This window comes from Carettochelys insculpta, chromosome 30 (assembly GCF_033958435.1).
Source record: "Carettochelys insculpta isolate YL-2023 chromosome 30, ASM3395843v1, whole genome shotgun sequence".
Taxonomy (NCBI): Eukaryota; Metazoa; Chordata; order Testudines; family Carettochelyidae; genus Carettochelys; species Carettochelys insculpta.
Genome location: NC_134166.1, coordinates 6294423 through 6307762, shown reverse-complemented (window position 1 = coordinate 6307762; position 13340 = coordinate 6294423). Strand labels below are relative to the sequence as shown.

The following is a 13340-nucleotide window of genomic DNA, read 5'->3' as shown; positions in this document are numbered from 1 at the left end:
TTGCAGCGCTATAAATGTTGATGTTCCACGTGGCAATAGAGTTGATCATCAAATTTGGTAACGCAGTTAGTTTAGGGATTGGCTGTCTGCCTCCATTTCCTATCTTAAAAATAAGGAAAATAGCCATCTTTTGAGATCCTTAAGATGAAAGACCTCTTAGAAGTGCCATTATTAATTCATATGACTGGAGATGAGTCATTGTCACACAGTTTAGATTTGGTCCCTGCTTGCACCCATCTCTGATTTGATACTAATATGAGCTATGTGGATGCTTTATAAACAGTTTGCTCTGTCTGTTTTTAAAGCAAGTGATTAAAGGTGCAAAAGGTGAAAGGCTGATCGCATTTCTCTCTATTGTGTCCAAAGTGTTGACAGCTCTGAAGAGCCGGTGTATGAGAGCTTGGAGGAGTTCCATGTCTTTGTTCTTGCCCATGTGCTGAAGAGGCCTATTGTAGTAGTGGCAGACACTATGCTACGAGACTCTGGGGGTGAGGGTAAGTCCTAAAGACCTGCAGTCCCCTTCTCTCTACAGTCAGGCTGCCTTTAATTAAGCTGTACATGTTGCAACTTAGTGGAAGGCTTCCTTCCCCTTTCACTCAGTTTCACAGGGACTCTGTGTCTTGAAATTGACAAGGGGAAAAGATGCATTGTAATTGCTTTAGGTTATGGAGAGCTGCCACAATGAACCAGTTTGGTTCCAGTAGAAGCTCTAAGGCAGGGGTCGGTCACCAAAATAGCAAGAGCAATTTTTTTTAAATTCAATTAAAAAAAAATTTGAGCTGCCATGCATGTTAATATGAGGCAGTCCTTAATAGATAACATCAAATCATACTTTTTGTAACCCCTGTTTTAAGAACAGGGCACACAGGATGATTTGTAATGTGATATATATTTACTGCAGGACATTCACCATATATCAAAAATAATCAGGAGGGTTATTTTTTAACTTTGCAATTATAGCATCAGAAGCCACAAAGAAGACCTTAAAGAGCTATGTGTGGCTCCCAAGCCACAGGTAGCAGACCCCAGCTCTAAGGCATACCAATAAACAGCTTAAAATGTGAGGTACCAAAGAAGGAATGAGACAGAATGTACTTGTTGTTTTTTCCAAATTCTTTGCCACTGTGTGCAGAAGGGAAATTCCACTCCCTGTGAACACAATTTTCCACTAGCAGACTTTGTCATTTCCTGTCAGAAAAGGTGAATCAATTACCCGCCTTGTATATGTAAATTTTGGGTATTTGTGGAGGAGGAAAGAAGGGTGTAGATTAAATTCTGCAATTTCACGCCTCTGTTTTTATTCTTTCTAATGTGTGATCTGGTCCCTCCTCCTGGTCAAATAATTTACAGACAGACAGATCAAACGTGAAGGTAAAATTTGAGGTGAAGCAAGTTGGCTCAGTCTTTCAGAGGTATCAGTACACATGAGTGTTTTTAACATTTTAATTATATAATACTCTGAAAAATAATGCACTCTAAATTCTTTTCAGCATTTGCTCCTATACCATTTGGAGGCATTTATCTGCCCCTGGAGGTTCCTGCCAACAAATGTCATCGCTCTCCTTTGGTATTGGCCTATGATCAAGCCCATTTTTCTGCATTAGTATCCATGGAGCAAAAGGAACCCACAAAAGATCAAGGTACCTTTATAGGGCTTCTTATTTTTTTTTATTTTCGTTAACATCTCCCAGTGCAATAATTTTTAAAATTCCTATTTACTCAGGAAGACACTTGTAATGGTTACTTGTCAAAAAGCTTGTCTATATGGATCAGTAATGCAGACTATGGGAGAGGTGGTTTCTAAAGAGCACTGAAATATTGATGGTTAATTGGTCCATGTAGACCCTGTTGGTTCACATTAAAAGTTTGTTAGGTTCATTTTATATGGCGCTGTTTGAAACAGCCCAGCATATACAAAGGGAGACCTGGAAAAAGATCTAATTTTTAAACATCAGCTTCAAACTCAAAAATTGCTACTCTTGTGCCTCAATAAATTAATAAATATTTGTAGAAAGCAAGCTTTAAGTCAGGCATAATAAAAGGCTGCCTTGTGGTCAATTTGAGAGATGCTGCAGGTCCAAAACCTTTGGCATGTTTTGGCATTATGTAAGTCACCATCAAAATTGACACCATCCATGGCCGTGCTAGTCAAAGGCTGAGCCGGAGAGACTGAATCACCGAATGTTAAAGGTGATCTTTCCAGTATAGGTTTTGGACATTGGAAGTCTGGATGATGTGAAGGAAGCTTAATTTGCCTGTGCTGTATCTGCTCTGTAGATAAACATTTGGTGTCAGCTTTCAGAGCTGTTTATCTACACTTGATTCACTTTCCAAAAAAAAAAAATGCACTGCAGAAATAGCAAACTGTGTGATTTGGCATTTCTGCTCCCCGTTACTTCTTTCCACTTTATGTTTTTGCCCTGGCCTTTGTCACTTCAGGCCCTGAACCAGCTGTGTCATACCTCTTTCCATTGCAGCTGTGATCCCGCTGACAGACTCTGACCACAAACTGCTTCCTGTGCACTTTGCTGTGGATCCTGGGAAGGACTGGGAATGGGGCAAAGATGATAGTGATAATGTCAAACTAGCAAGGTGAGTTCTCAGGTGGAAGTTAAAGTGCTTAACAGCAGCTGCTCTTTCACTTAGGATCCCCAGTCATTAACTAAAAGTGCTGATGTCTGTCCTCTTCTTTCAAACTCATGCTTGGTTGGTGAAAATCATCAATAGAGATGTAGCAGCCACTGTTACTTTTTTAAATGTTATCAGTTATTGTGAAGCAGAAGCATTTAAGACCGAAGTATTTAAGGTAGGTAGGTGTAGGTATTACATTATGTGGAACTAGTAGTGTCTCTAAGTTACGTATCTGGAACTGGTAGAAAATTTCCTAGCAATATATTTCCAATAGCAAATTGCTTTTTGACACAATAGAGATTTTTGTGAAAAATGGCTTTTGATGAAAACAGTAATATTTGTAGGGAAGGAAATGCTTGTTTCCCAACAAGCTGTCTTTAGATTTTTCTGCAATAAAAAAGTGCACATGTACAAATGACTGGTCTTTTAACGTGAATACATATAATACAATATGCCTATAGTATAATACAAATAATCCTGTATGCAAAAGGAATACAGAAATAAAGTGTTCTGAATATGGCCACATTTTGGACACAGTAATTACAAAATGTTCTTAGTATCAGAAACTCATTAAAGACCTTGAAAGCTTACAGAAAACTCGTTTTGCTTTTTACAGTTCAGTCTTGTCTGTCCTTGCACAGGATAAACAAGCCTTATTTCATTCAGTTCCAGAACTTTTAATGGATTTATTTTAAAGGCCCTTCTACTAGACAAAATTAACTAACCTTTTGCAGTTTGAGGCCCTTTAAATGTGGTCAGGTGTCTTAACATTTTTACAGTCTTTTAAACTTCAGCCAGTTAAAAGATAGAGGTGCCCTGAATAATTGAAGACACGATGTTCTAGTTCTTTGACTTTGCATATGTATGCTTGCTGTAACTTAATCCCTGCTTCCTCATGATCTCTTAGGTGATTTGTTAATTTCATAGGAATTTATCCCCTGGTATGCCAAAGAACAACATAACTCCCCTTTCTCTGTAGGCAGGACCAAGAGCCATGATATGTCTGAATTCTATTAAGGCTGAGTTAGAATGCCGGATGACTCTCAAATGTATCTTGTGCGGCTGCTACCTCTTAAAGGGATACTGACAAGAGAAATCATTGCACAGCAAGAGCATGTGACAGTTTCATTTTTTCAGCTTCAGTTAATTAAGATCACCCTAGCTAATACTAAACAATTATCTCTCATGGAAATAATAGGTAGAATTTGTTTGCTTCATGTTACGCAGAGCCAGAAAAAATTAAATTATTCCCATATCTTTAAAGAGAAGAGAATTTCTGCCTCGTTTTGTTGATAAAATGAAAGTTCTTAGCACATGGTCAATTTTGCTGTCTCAGTCACTAGTTTTTGCACAAGTTTTCCAGATCTGCAGAAGAATCTTAATTTAATAAGCTCAGTGAAATTACTTTTACAAAGCTAATGTAAACAGAAATGTTTTTCAAAAATTCTTTTTATGCAAATGCTGAATGTGGGTTTGAAATAATCTATTTGTCCTGTTAACTTTTTACATAAATCCTGTTCCTGTACGTAGGAAATTAATATTAAAAAGTTCAGTTACCACTCCAAAATATCTGTAGATCCAATTAATTTGTTATAAAAATAGGCAAGCAAGTTTTAATAGAAGAAAAAGGCAATTAAAGTGTAATTAAAACACTATATAAAGCAAATGGAACAACCATTACTACAACGATATTGGATTGTTACTTGGTTATATGTCTTTATTTTTAGTGTGGCATTATCATTGGAAGCAAAACTACATTTGCTGCACAGTTACATGAATGTTAAGTGGATCACCTTGCCCTGTGAAATGCAGGTAAAAACCAGGAACTATTTTACTTCTTGAACACAATCACACTTTCCTCTCACAGAGGACTAGACAAGGGGTGGCCTTTTGCTTTCCTTCATGTACATTATGTTCATGAAGAGGAGACTGAGGCGGGAATATGATAGAGGTGTATAAAATCATGACAGGTGTGGACCAAGTGAACAAGGAAAAAATAATTTACTTGTTCCCATCACACAAGAACTAGGGGGTCACCAAATAAAATTAATAGGTAGTAGGTTTAAAACAGACAAAAGGAAGTTTTTCTTCACGGTGCACAGTCAGCCTGTGGAACTCTTTACCAGAGAATGTTGTGAAGACCAGAACTTTATCAGGGTTCAAAACAGAACTAGATAAATTCATGGAGGTTAGGTCCATCAATGGCTGTTAGCCAGGACGGGCAGGAATGGTGTCCCAAGCCTCTGTTTGTCAGAGGCTGGAAATGGATAACAGGAGAGAGATCATTTGATGATTGCCTATTCTGTTCACTCACTCTGGGGCTCCTGGCATTGGCCACAGTCAGAAGGTAGGATACTGGGCTAGATGGACCTTTAGCCTGACCCAATATGTCTTTTCCTATTTCTTTAACCTGCCATTGGAAGGCCTGGATGTCACTATTTTGGTCAGAAAGACCAAAGAAATGCTGTATAGACGTACCTCCTTAAATTCTGCTCACACTTTTTGAAGAGCTGGCATGAAAAGTTAAAGCTCAAAATATGTACAGCCACTAATTCAGCCAACTGCAGTACGTTGCATGTATGTTCTGTACAATGCTGCAGCTGGACACTTGCTTTACAACCACCAGAAAGTGAATCAAGATATTAAGGTGATTCAGCTATATCTTCAGGGTCTTAATCCTTCAGGGGTCATGTGTAGTATTCTGAATACTTCAGCATACCTCAGAAAATCCCTGTGCTGTCGTATTGCCAAGTCATGGCAGCTGCATTAACAGTGTAAACATGGCTTAGATTCTGCCAGGTTCACAGACAATTTTTTTTTTAAAGGAAGTTGTGGGGTACGTAATTGAGGATCTGGAACAGCACCTCCAAATTTTGTGCGAACTATTCAAATTTCAGTTTGGGTCCTTGCTAAGATCAAGAGGCTGCTGAGTTTTGGTCTGTACAGCAAAAGTTCAAATGACTGCGTTTAAAAAGTAAAAATTATTTTTCTGTTTCCCTCTCTCGTCTCCCCATTCGTTGTCCATGCTGCTTGTAAACCTGTATCCAATCTAAATTCTCACCTGCCAGGAAGGGCTCCAGGTCATTTACAACTAAATGACATTAGTTGGCTAGGGGTGTATAGTGACCCCTAGTGAAATGGGCCATGGCTCCAAACTTGAGCTGTGTCTGCCATTGTATAGTGCTGTTGTCTCGATTTGCGTTTAGTGCTTCCAGAATCCCAGCATTCAAAAGGTTGCTCTTGTGTCCCATATAAACATGCTATATGTATCTACACTGCTATACTCCAGGACTGTTTTATTGGATGGGCAACATATATACCTGCATTTGTCCTCTGTGATCATCCTTACAGCCTCCGAGGGTTGTGGCTATTGCCAGATCACATCCAAAATAGCTTTTGTACTTGGCCAGTAGAGGAGAGATCACCCCAGCAGAGCAGGCTGATGTCTCTAGTTTAGTTTAGGTCTTGCTTTCTCTCATTAATCTAGTACCCTAAGTCGATGCATCTGCAGAGCCTCTTGTGGAAACATAATCTTTGGAATGTATTTTAACTGAATAGGAGCATGCGATGGAGTATGCTGTGATGAACATGCAGCCTTGTGGACTAGCATGCTCCTCTGCACTGCCTGTCAGGGATTAGCCAGCCTGTGGCTTTTCGGAACGTCAGCAATAGTGTAGAAAAGGCGCCCCCTTGTGCCCATTTAGTCCTTTCTGGTGGGCACCTGCATGCTGCAGTAATTCAGAAGTTGATAATGTAGCCTTCAGATGTTGAACGAGCTGACTTTTTTCTAATGGTTCCTTTCTTTCTCCTTAGGCCCCTCTAGCCCAGCCAGAATCCCCGACTGCTTCTGCTGGTGATGACGCCCGCTCAGCTGCGGAGTCTGGGGAGTCAGACAAGGAATCTGTCTGCAGTAGTTCCACCAGCAATGGCGGCAGTAAGAGCAGCAAGGACAAGGAGAAAGAAAAACCAAAGCGAGACCGGGAGAAAGACAAAGAGAAGGAGAAAGAGAAGAAACGAGCCGACTCAGTAGCTAATAAGCTGGGCAGCTTTGGCAAGACGCTGGGGAGTAAGCTAAAAAAGAACATGGGTGGCTTGATGCACAGTAAAACCGTCAAAGGAGGTGTGAACAATGGACAGGGGGAAACCTTGGAGAAGAAGAAGAGAGGCTCTCTAAAGTCGAGGAAAAGCAGCAAAGAGGAAACTTCCCAAGGGGATTTGTCTGCATCTGCTGAGAGAACCTCCCCAGGCCCAGTGCCTGCAGAGAAGCAGCTAGATGCCTGTAAGTATAGCAACGACGTCAAGCTGAGCCTGAGCATCCTGCGAGCTGCCATGCAGGGCGAACGGAAGTTTATCTTCGCTGGCCACCTCAAGACCAGCAACCGGCACCAGTACCAGGAAGAGATGATCCAGAGGTACCTGTCAGATGCTGAGGAGCGCTTCTTGGCCGAGCAGAAGCAAAAGGAGGTGGAGAAGAAGGCCTTGGGGAATGGTGGAGCCGCCAAGAAGCTGGAGCCGGAAGCAAATCTTCACAAAGGCGAGGAGGTGCTACTGAATCCGTCCTACCCTCAGCTGCCTCCCACGTACAGCTTCCAGACCCCAGAGCTTGCCATAGGAGCAAAAATGACGGCCTTTCCTTCCAGCTACTCAGGGGTCTTTACCATCCCTCGGCCTGCTGTGGTCAATAGTGTAGAAGGTGGACATCCCCCCAGCTATCAAGATACCAGGAGGCAGGTAGCAGGTGGGTCCTGCAGCAGCCTTCCTCCCTATGCTACCTTACCTAGACATTGCACTCAGGGCCGGCCTCATCCATACCAAACCAGCCCTTCCCACGTGGGGAGGTTCTCCCCCACAGAAATGGATGTACCCCCAAATTACCCCATCGAGTGCGATGGCCCTGCCTGCATGCCCCCTCACAGCAATGGCTACCAGGAATACCTGGAGCAGGACTGCTTGCCGAAGGGAGCAAATGGGGACAAAAACAAAAACCGAATACTTTATAACATTCAGCAGACCAAATGCAAGCAGCCGAACTGCAGTTTTTATGGGCATCCAGAAACTGGGAATTTCTGCTCCTGCTGTTACAAAGAGGAACTGAAACGCAAGGAACGGGAACGAGAAGCACTAATACACAGGTTCTGAAGAGGCTGGCTAGCGCTGGCATTAGGACCCATGAAGCATGGGGAACGCAATAATTATTTTTTCCATGTTCGCCTCTCCCTCATCAAAGGAGGGTAGGGATGGCTGGCTGGTTGGGGTGGCAAATGTGATTCCACTACAGTGTTCTAGTGGTGATCCATTTAAAAAGAAAAAACAGAAAAAAAACAAACAAACCCACCTTTCTTTCCAGGAGGCTCTGAAAGAGAGAGGGGGGGATGCTTTTGAAAGGGTTTCTTCTGGCAAAGGGTGGCTAAGATAAGCAAGCCACTGTAGGAGGCATGCTTGGATCAGAGCAAATAGTGAAAGTAGGGAGTAAGACAGCAGGTTCGTAAACTGATCAAATCAACAAGACCAAAGCTTTTAAGTCAAGGCGCATGGAGAAGACCGTGACAGGGTCCTTTCAGTTGTATTCCAGCTTAAACTAATTTAAAATAACTTTCCAGAGGAGTTAGCAGAACAGCCCAGCAGTTGTAATTTCGCTATCATGGACCCTTTTTTAATAAGAGATTTTAACATTGTTTTTACTCTTTGCTGGTACTGAAAAGAATTTCATGTTGGAAATGGACTATTTCAGTGTAGTAGCTCTGAAGGAGGGGTCTTGTGTGAGGGCCCATCTCCATCCTATGTCTTCTGAGCATGCCTCTTCGCAGCAGATTCAGGACTCGACCTTTTTGATGGGCTTGACTCTAGTTTTTAAATTTTATTTTTAAACTTTTTTGGTGGGTGTGGGAGGGCAACAATACTGAGTGTTTGCGTTTTTCTTACGGGAAGTACTGTGCAAAGCCGTTCTGATACAGTCAAACCTACTTAGTAAGAATCAATGTGGAAATGAAGTCAGTGCCTCCACCCAGCAATAACCATCAGTGTGGAGAAGTTGAAGTAGGAAGGGCGTATCAAGCACCCTGCAGCACTGGGAGCTCAATGCATCTCAGTCTGCTGCTAGTTTAAAACACACAAGCACACACACTTTCTAACTTGATTTTTTTTTCTACTTGAGCAAATTATTTCCATGCTACCTCTGTTCTGCTCAATAGCATTAATTTGGCTCTATTCTGTTGAGCCACAGCTGACCTTTGAACGATGGGTAATACTAGAGGGGGTTTTTTTGTTAAAAGCAACAGGGCTAAAATAACTGTAATAAGTAAAGCATAGCTATTATGTAATTTTAACACTTCTATTATGTGGTCCCCAACTTTCCCTCCCCTGTCCCCTCCAGCATTGGTGTTGACAGGCTTTTTGGTTCACGTTTTTTTTCCCAGGCGAGCATACCTTTAGCCGTGTTTGCACGGAAATCATTAACTGTAGAACCCAAAATGGAACTGTCCTCGTTCCAGGCTTGGCCACAGCAGGGTTGAACATTTTGAAATAAAATTAAGCTTTCCAACATTCCCTCTTTGGTTGAAGAAGGCGTAACTATGCAACTGTTTCCATGTCAAGTCTGCCCATTGTCCTTAATTTGTGGGAGGGAGCAGCTAAAAAAGGTGAAAGTATTACTGGAAAATGACCTTAGAGCCTTATTCTCCTTACGCTCAGATTTTTTTTTTATCTGAACTCCCAAGTTGTACTAGTTTAATGTGTGTTTTAAGGATTGATTAATGATTTGTCTGTAGGGAGAAGCTGGACCAGTTTAACTAAGGTGTGCTTTTAAAATGGATGAAGTCTCTTCCAATTAGGAGTCAGCTTAAGCTAAATCAAAAGAAGCTGCTCTTAAACCAAAATGTGTCCACACAGGAGTTTGTGCTGGTGTTCCTAAACTGATAAGTTGAACATGTCACTTTCTTGGGTAGATAAGGCTTTATTTAAAATGGTGTTAACCCGTCTGTGGATATTATTTTGGCTGGAATGCCTTATTTCTGTTTCGCTTAAGCAGCCTTCCAATTGATTTAAGCTAGGAGTCCAATGACTATTGATGAGTGTCCACTCAGCCTCTTCCACTGATTTACCTAAATTGATTTTGAAATCACACCCTTAATTAAACAGGTGCTGCTTTGTGGGTAAACAATCGGAAGTTCCTGTACACAGCTGTCAGTGTAATGAGCCCTAGAAGCAGGGTCACTATAGTTGACAGATCTTGCTAGAGCGGTACATCCAAGTCTGAGTGGAACAGAATAATGCCCCCGATGTGTAAGTTGAGTATTAACATTCTCCTCATGTTTCCTGGCTCTTTCTTTCTCTCTTTCTTTCTTTCTTTCCCAGGAACCAAAACAGCAGCTCCTCATTTTCATTGTGTTTTTGTTATCCTCAGCTACATCTGAACACAGTGGAAGTGAGGGATCCTGTGTAATGCTCCCCTCAGAAGAATCTGGCCATAGGTGGCAATGGGGGAGGGAATGCTGAAATGCATCAAGCTCCCATCTTGTTTTGTTTTCTAAGAGGGGATTTTTGTTTCCTGTTTTGGGCTGATTCCAATATGCCATCTCCCTTGTTCCACGCAGCCCAAATCAACAAAGAACAATGGATGTGTTCTCCCTGCTGTCTGGTAAACCTGTCGGCAGCATACTTAGTTGGGGCACCGTACACCAGGGTTTTTCACAAGTGCCTGGTGATTTTTGGCCTCTGAGCCAGGGCCTCGTTTTCAGACGCACTTTCTCAAAATTCAGTCCCTCTAAGGTCTCTGACTTGGTCTTGGGGGCCCCAAATGTCACTAGCCACTTGGGAAAAATCATAGCTGTGCAGCATATATTGAAGTTAAGCAACCAGATTTAGGGCAACGGACAGTCTCCCAGGCAATGCTACTTAAAAAATAACTGACTAGCTAGGACGAAATGAGCTACAAACACTGAACCAATTCAGTCTTCTAAAAAAAATTCATTTTAAATCCCGTGAGCTTTTGACAAAGACTGTCACTGCTAAGCTGGGTGCTTTAATTCTTCAGTTGCAGAGTTCACTGACAGTATGTTCTTATTAACGAAGTTTGACTGTATTGTCATCCCTCCCGAAGACTGTTTAAACCCAGCTTGCCGTACTGTGGTGTGAATGTAAACCTGTACATAGTTGATAGGAACCTGAAAGAGTGAAAGAGAAACACACAAAGCCAGACTCTCATATGCCAGGATCTGACTGCTCAGTAGTTTGGCAGAGACAGGAGAAGTTTCACAGGTAAAGGGCAAGTTTACCCAAACATTTGTTCTCCCATTTAACCCAGCTCTGCAGTTTTTGCTCAAGATGACCCTGGGAGCTGAGACTGAGGGATGGGGCCCTGACCACACGCTGCTGCTGTGTGTTGTCCGTTATTAGACAGAGGTTTCTGTAGGATCTTACCCTGACAGTCAGTTTCTGGCATTTGCTTGTCTGCCATTTTTTATTGCAATTTAGATATAGTTCTTAGCTTTTTTTTAATGAAAAAGGAAAATTTGAACTTAAAACAAAGTTAAGTTTCCAATAAAAAAAATTTGAAGAGTATTTTTTTCTATAAACTACAGAGTTCCAGCTATTACCCTGAGCATAACTGATTCCAAAGCTTTCCCGCCTTAACTAGGTCATAATGAATTGACTAGATGGGTATCTTGAATTTCATTAGAGCTGCTAGGATTTTTTCAGGTCATTTTTGTTTCTTTATAGTGCAAGTATTTTTTTAAAAGGGATTAAATAGAAATTTTATATTTATTGAAAGACAGTATTAACCGTCAGTTTTCCTTTGCGTAGACATACTGAATCAATTTTTCCCACGCAGCATGGAATTTCCTGCGATGGGGCTGAGTATTTTACGGTACTTTATTTTTTTAAGGGGGCTGGGAGTGGGTTGGGAGGGCCAGAGGAAGGAAGAACAGCAGCGTGGACTCCAAAGCACCTTTGTTTTCAAATGAGCACCAAACGCTCCACTCTTCCGAGAATCAAACAGGATGGACTTTTCTGTGTCTGTGCCAGCCCGGCAGCGGGATCCCCACGGGTACTAGTGGGGGCAATACACATGCACTAGAAGCAGAACAGACCTCTGGAGGATTTGATAAGAGACGGAGGGAAAGGGGGAAGATACCATTTGATTTGGTCTTAAAATAAGTGCACTTAGAGGTGCAGTTGGAAAAAACGCTGCCTGCTGTTGGGTGCAACCTCTAATTCTGCACTGTCCTGACTCCTGAGAGATACACTAGAGGCTTTTTTGTAGAGTAAAATATTTAATGAACCATTAAAGAGCATTTTAACTATCCCACTCTCTTGTTTTACACTCCATCTGTCTTGCAGGGAAAGCACCACAGCAGCTATTGTAATATTTCACCTGTTAAACTCTAATTCTACAAGCCCTGCTGCCATACTGGGTTTTAAAGAGCAAATATTAGAGCTGTGGGTGATATTCACAGGCCTGAAGAATCTCCATAAGAAGGTTTAGCACATAGCCTGGGTTTTGCTAGTCATAAGGAAGTGACCTGAATTAATTCTTCAATTGCTTATTCAGAACACACACACCTTTTTTCCCTTAATTTAAATATTGGGTTGGCAACTTTTTACTCTAGTTTAAATGCACTGCTGTAATGAACACTAGATGGCGCTTTGTAATCAGTCTTATTACACAGTATACTTTCATTTATGCTACCATAGATTTCACTGACCAATAAAAAGAAAAGTTCAATTAATAACGGCTGAGAAACAACCGTGGCTGTTTTGTCTGCTTCCTTCTTGGACTACAAAAACCAGATCTCAGTGATGCAACGGTGCAGCTACACAAACCAGGCAGCCTGTGTGTATGATTATTTGTTCCTGTCTCAGCAGAGCTCTGGTTGCACAGGGCACTCTGAGCAGAACAGTGTTTGGGTCAGAACTCTTAACTCAAAGAGCTGGCAGGGTGGAGGGCTGTGCATAAGAACGTAAGGGAGTCCTCGGTTCGTTGACCTCCTCGTAGTCTCCCTGTAGTGGCTGGATACGTCAGAAGGAATGAATGGAACGGGGCAGTGATCGAGTCAACTATCCGCTATTGTCCATTCTGAGCTGGCACTCAGAGGTTCCAGGCCGACCACAGAAGGGGTTGAGTCTCTGATCATCTTGGCTAATAGCCGTGGCTGGACCTATCCTCAAGAAAGCCATTGCATTTTTTATTTTATTTATTTATTTTTTATTGTGGGGAACGAAGTTACGTTTTGGTCTTCACAACTGGCAGCACATTCTGAGGTGGGGGTGTTAAATCTGCTTCCTATTAATTTCTTTGGCTGAGCACAGTTCTTGTGTTATGGAAAGGGGTAAATAACGTTTCCCTATTCATCTTCCCCACGCCATTTATGATTTTGTAGACCTCTGTCGTCTCCCGCCTCTACTCCTGTCTTTTCTAAGATAAACAATCCCAGTCGTCTTAATCTCTCACCTGGAAGCTGTTCCGCACCCATAATCATTTTTGTAGCTCTTCTCTGAACTGTTCTGACTTTGAGCTGGGGCAAACAGAATGGCACATAGTATTCAAGGTGAGTGCACCACAGATGCAGGTAGCGGCATTATGGTTCCTGCCTGATTATCGATCCCTGTCCCAGTAGTTCCTCACAGTTAGCCTTTTTTTTTTTGGCAGCTGCTGCTATGTATTAAGCAGATGTGTTCAGAGAACTGACCACAGTGACTGCAGCTGAGAT

At 41.9% G+C, this 13340-nt stretch overlaps 1 protein-coding gene across 2 annotated transcripts in view; it reads left to right on the top strand.

Moving 5' to 3' along the window:
• OTUD7B (OTU deubiquitinase 7B) overlaps nucleotides 1-12365 on the top strand; it is an 81266-nt gene extending 68901 nt beyond the window's left edge. For both annotated transcript variants that reach the window (XM_074981007.1, XM_074981008.1), the window contains exons 8-12: nucleotides 367-494; nucleotides 1491-1640; nucleotides 2478-2592; nucleotides 4359-4443; nucleotides 6445-12365. In XM_074981007.1, the coding sequence (XP_074837108.1) occupies nucleotides 367-494; nucleotides 1491-1640; nucleotides 2478-2592; nucleotides 4359-4443; nucleotides 6445-7770 (1804 nt within the window). In that variant the 3' untranslated portion in view covers nucleotides 7771-12365. The remainder of the gene's footprint in view (nucleotides 1-366; nucleotides 495-1490; nucleotides 1641-2477; nucleotides 2593-4358; nucleotides 4444-6444) is intronic.
• The last annotated feature ends 975 nt before the right edge of the window (nucleotides 12366-13340 follow it).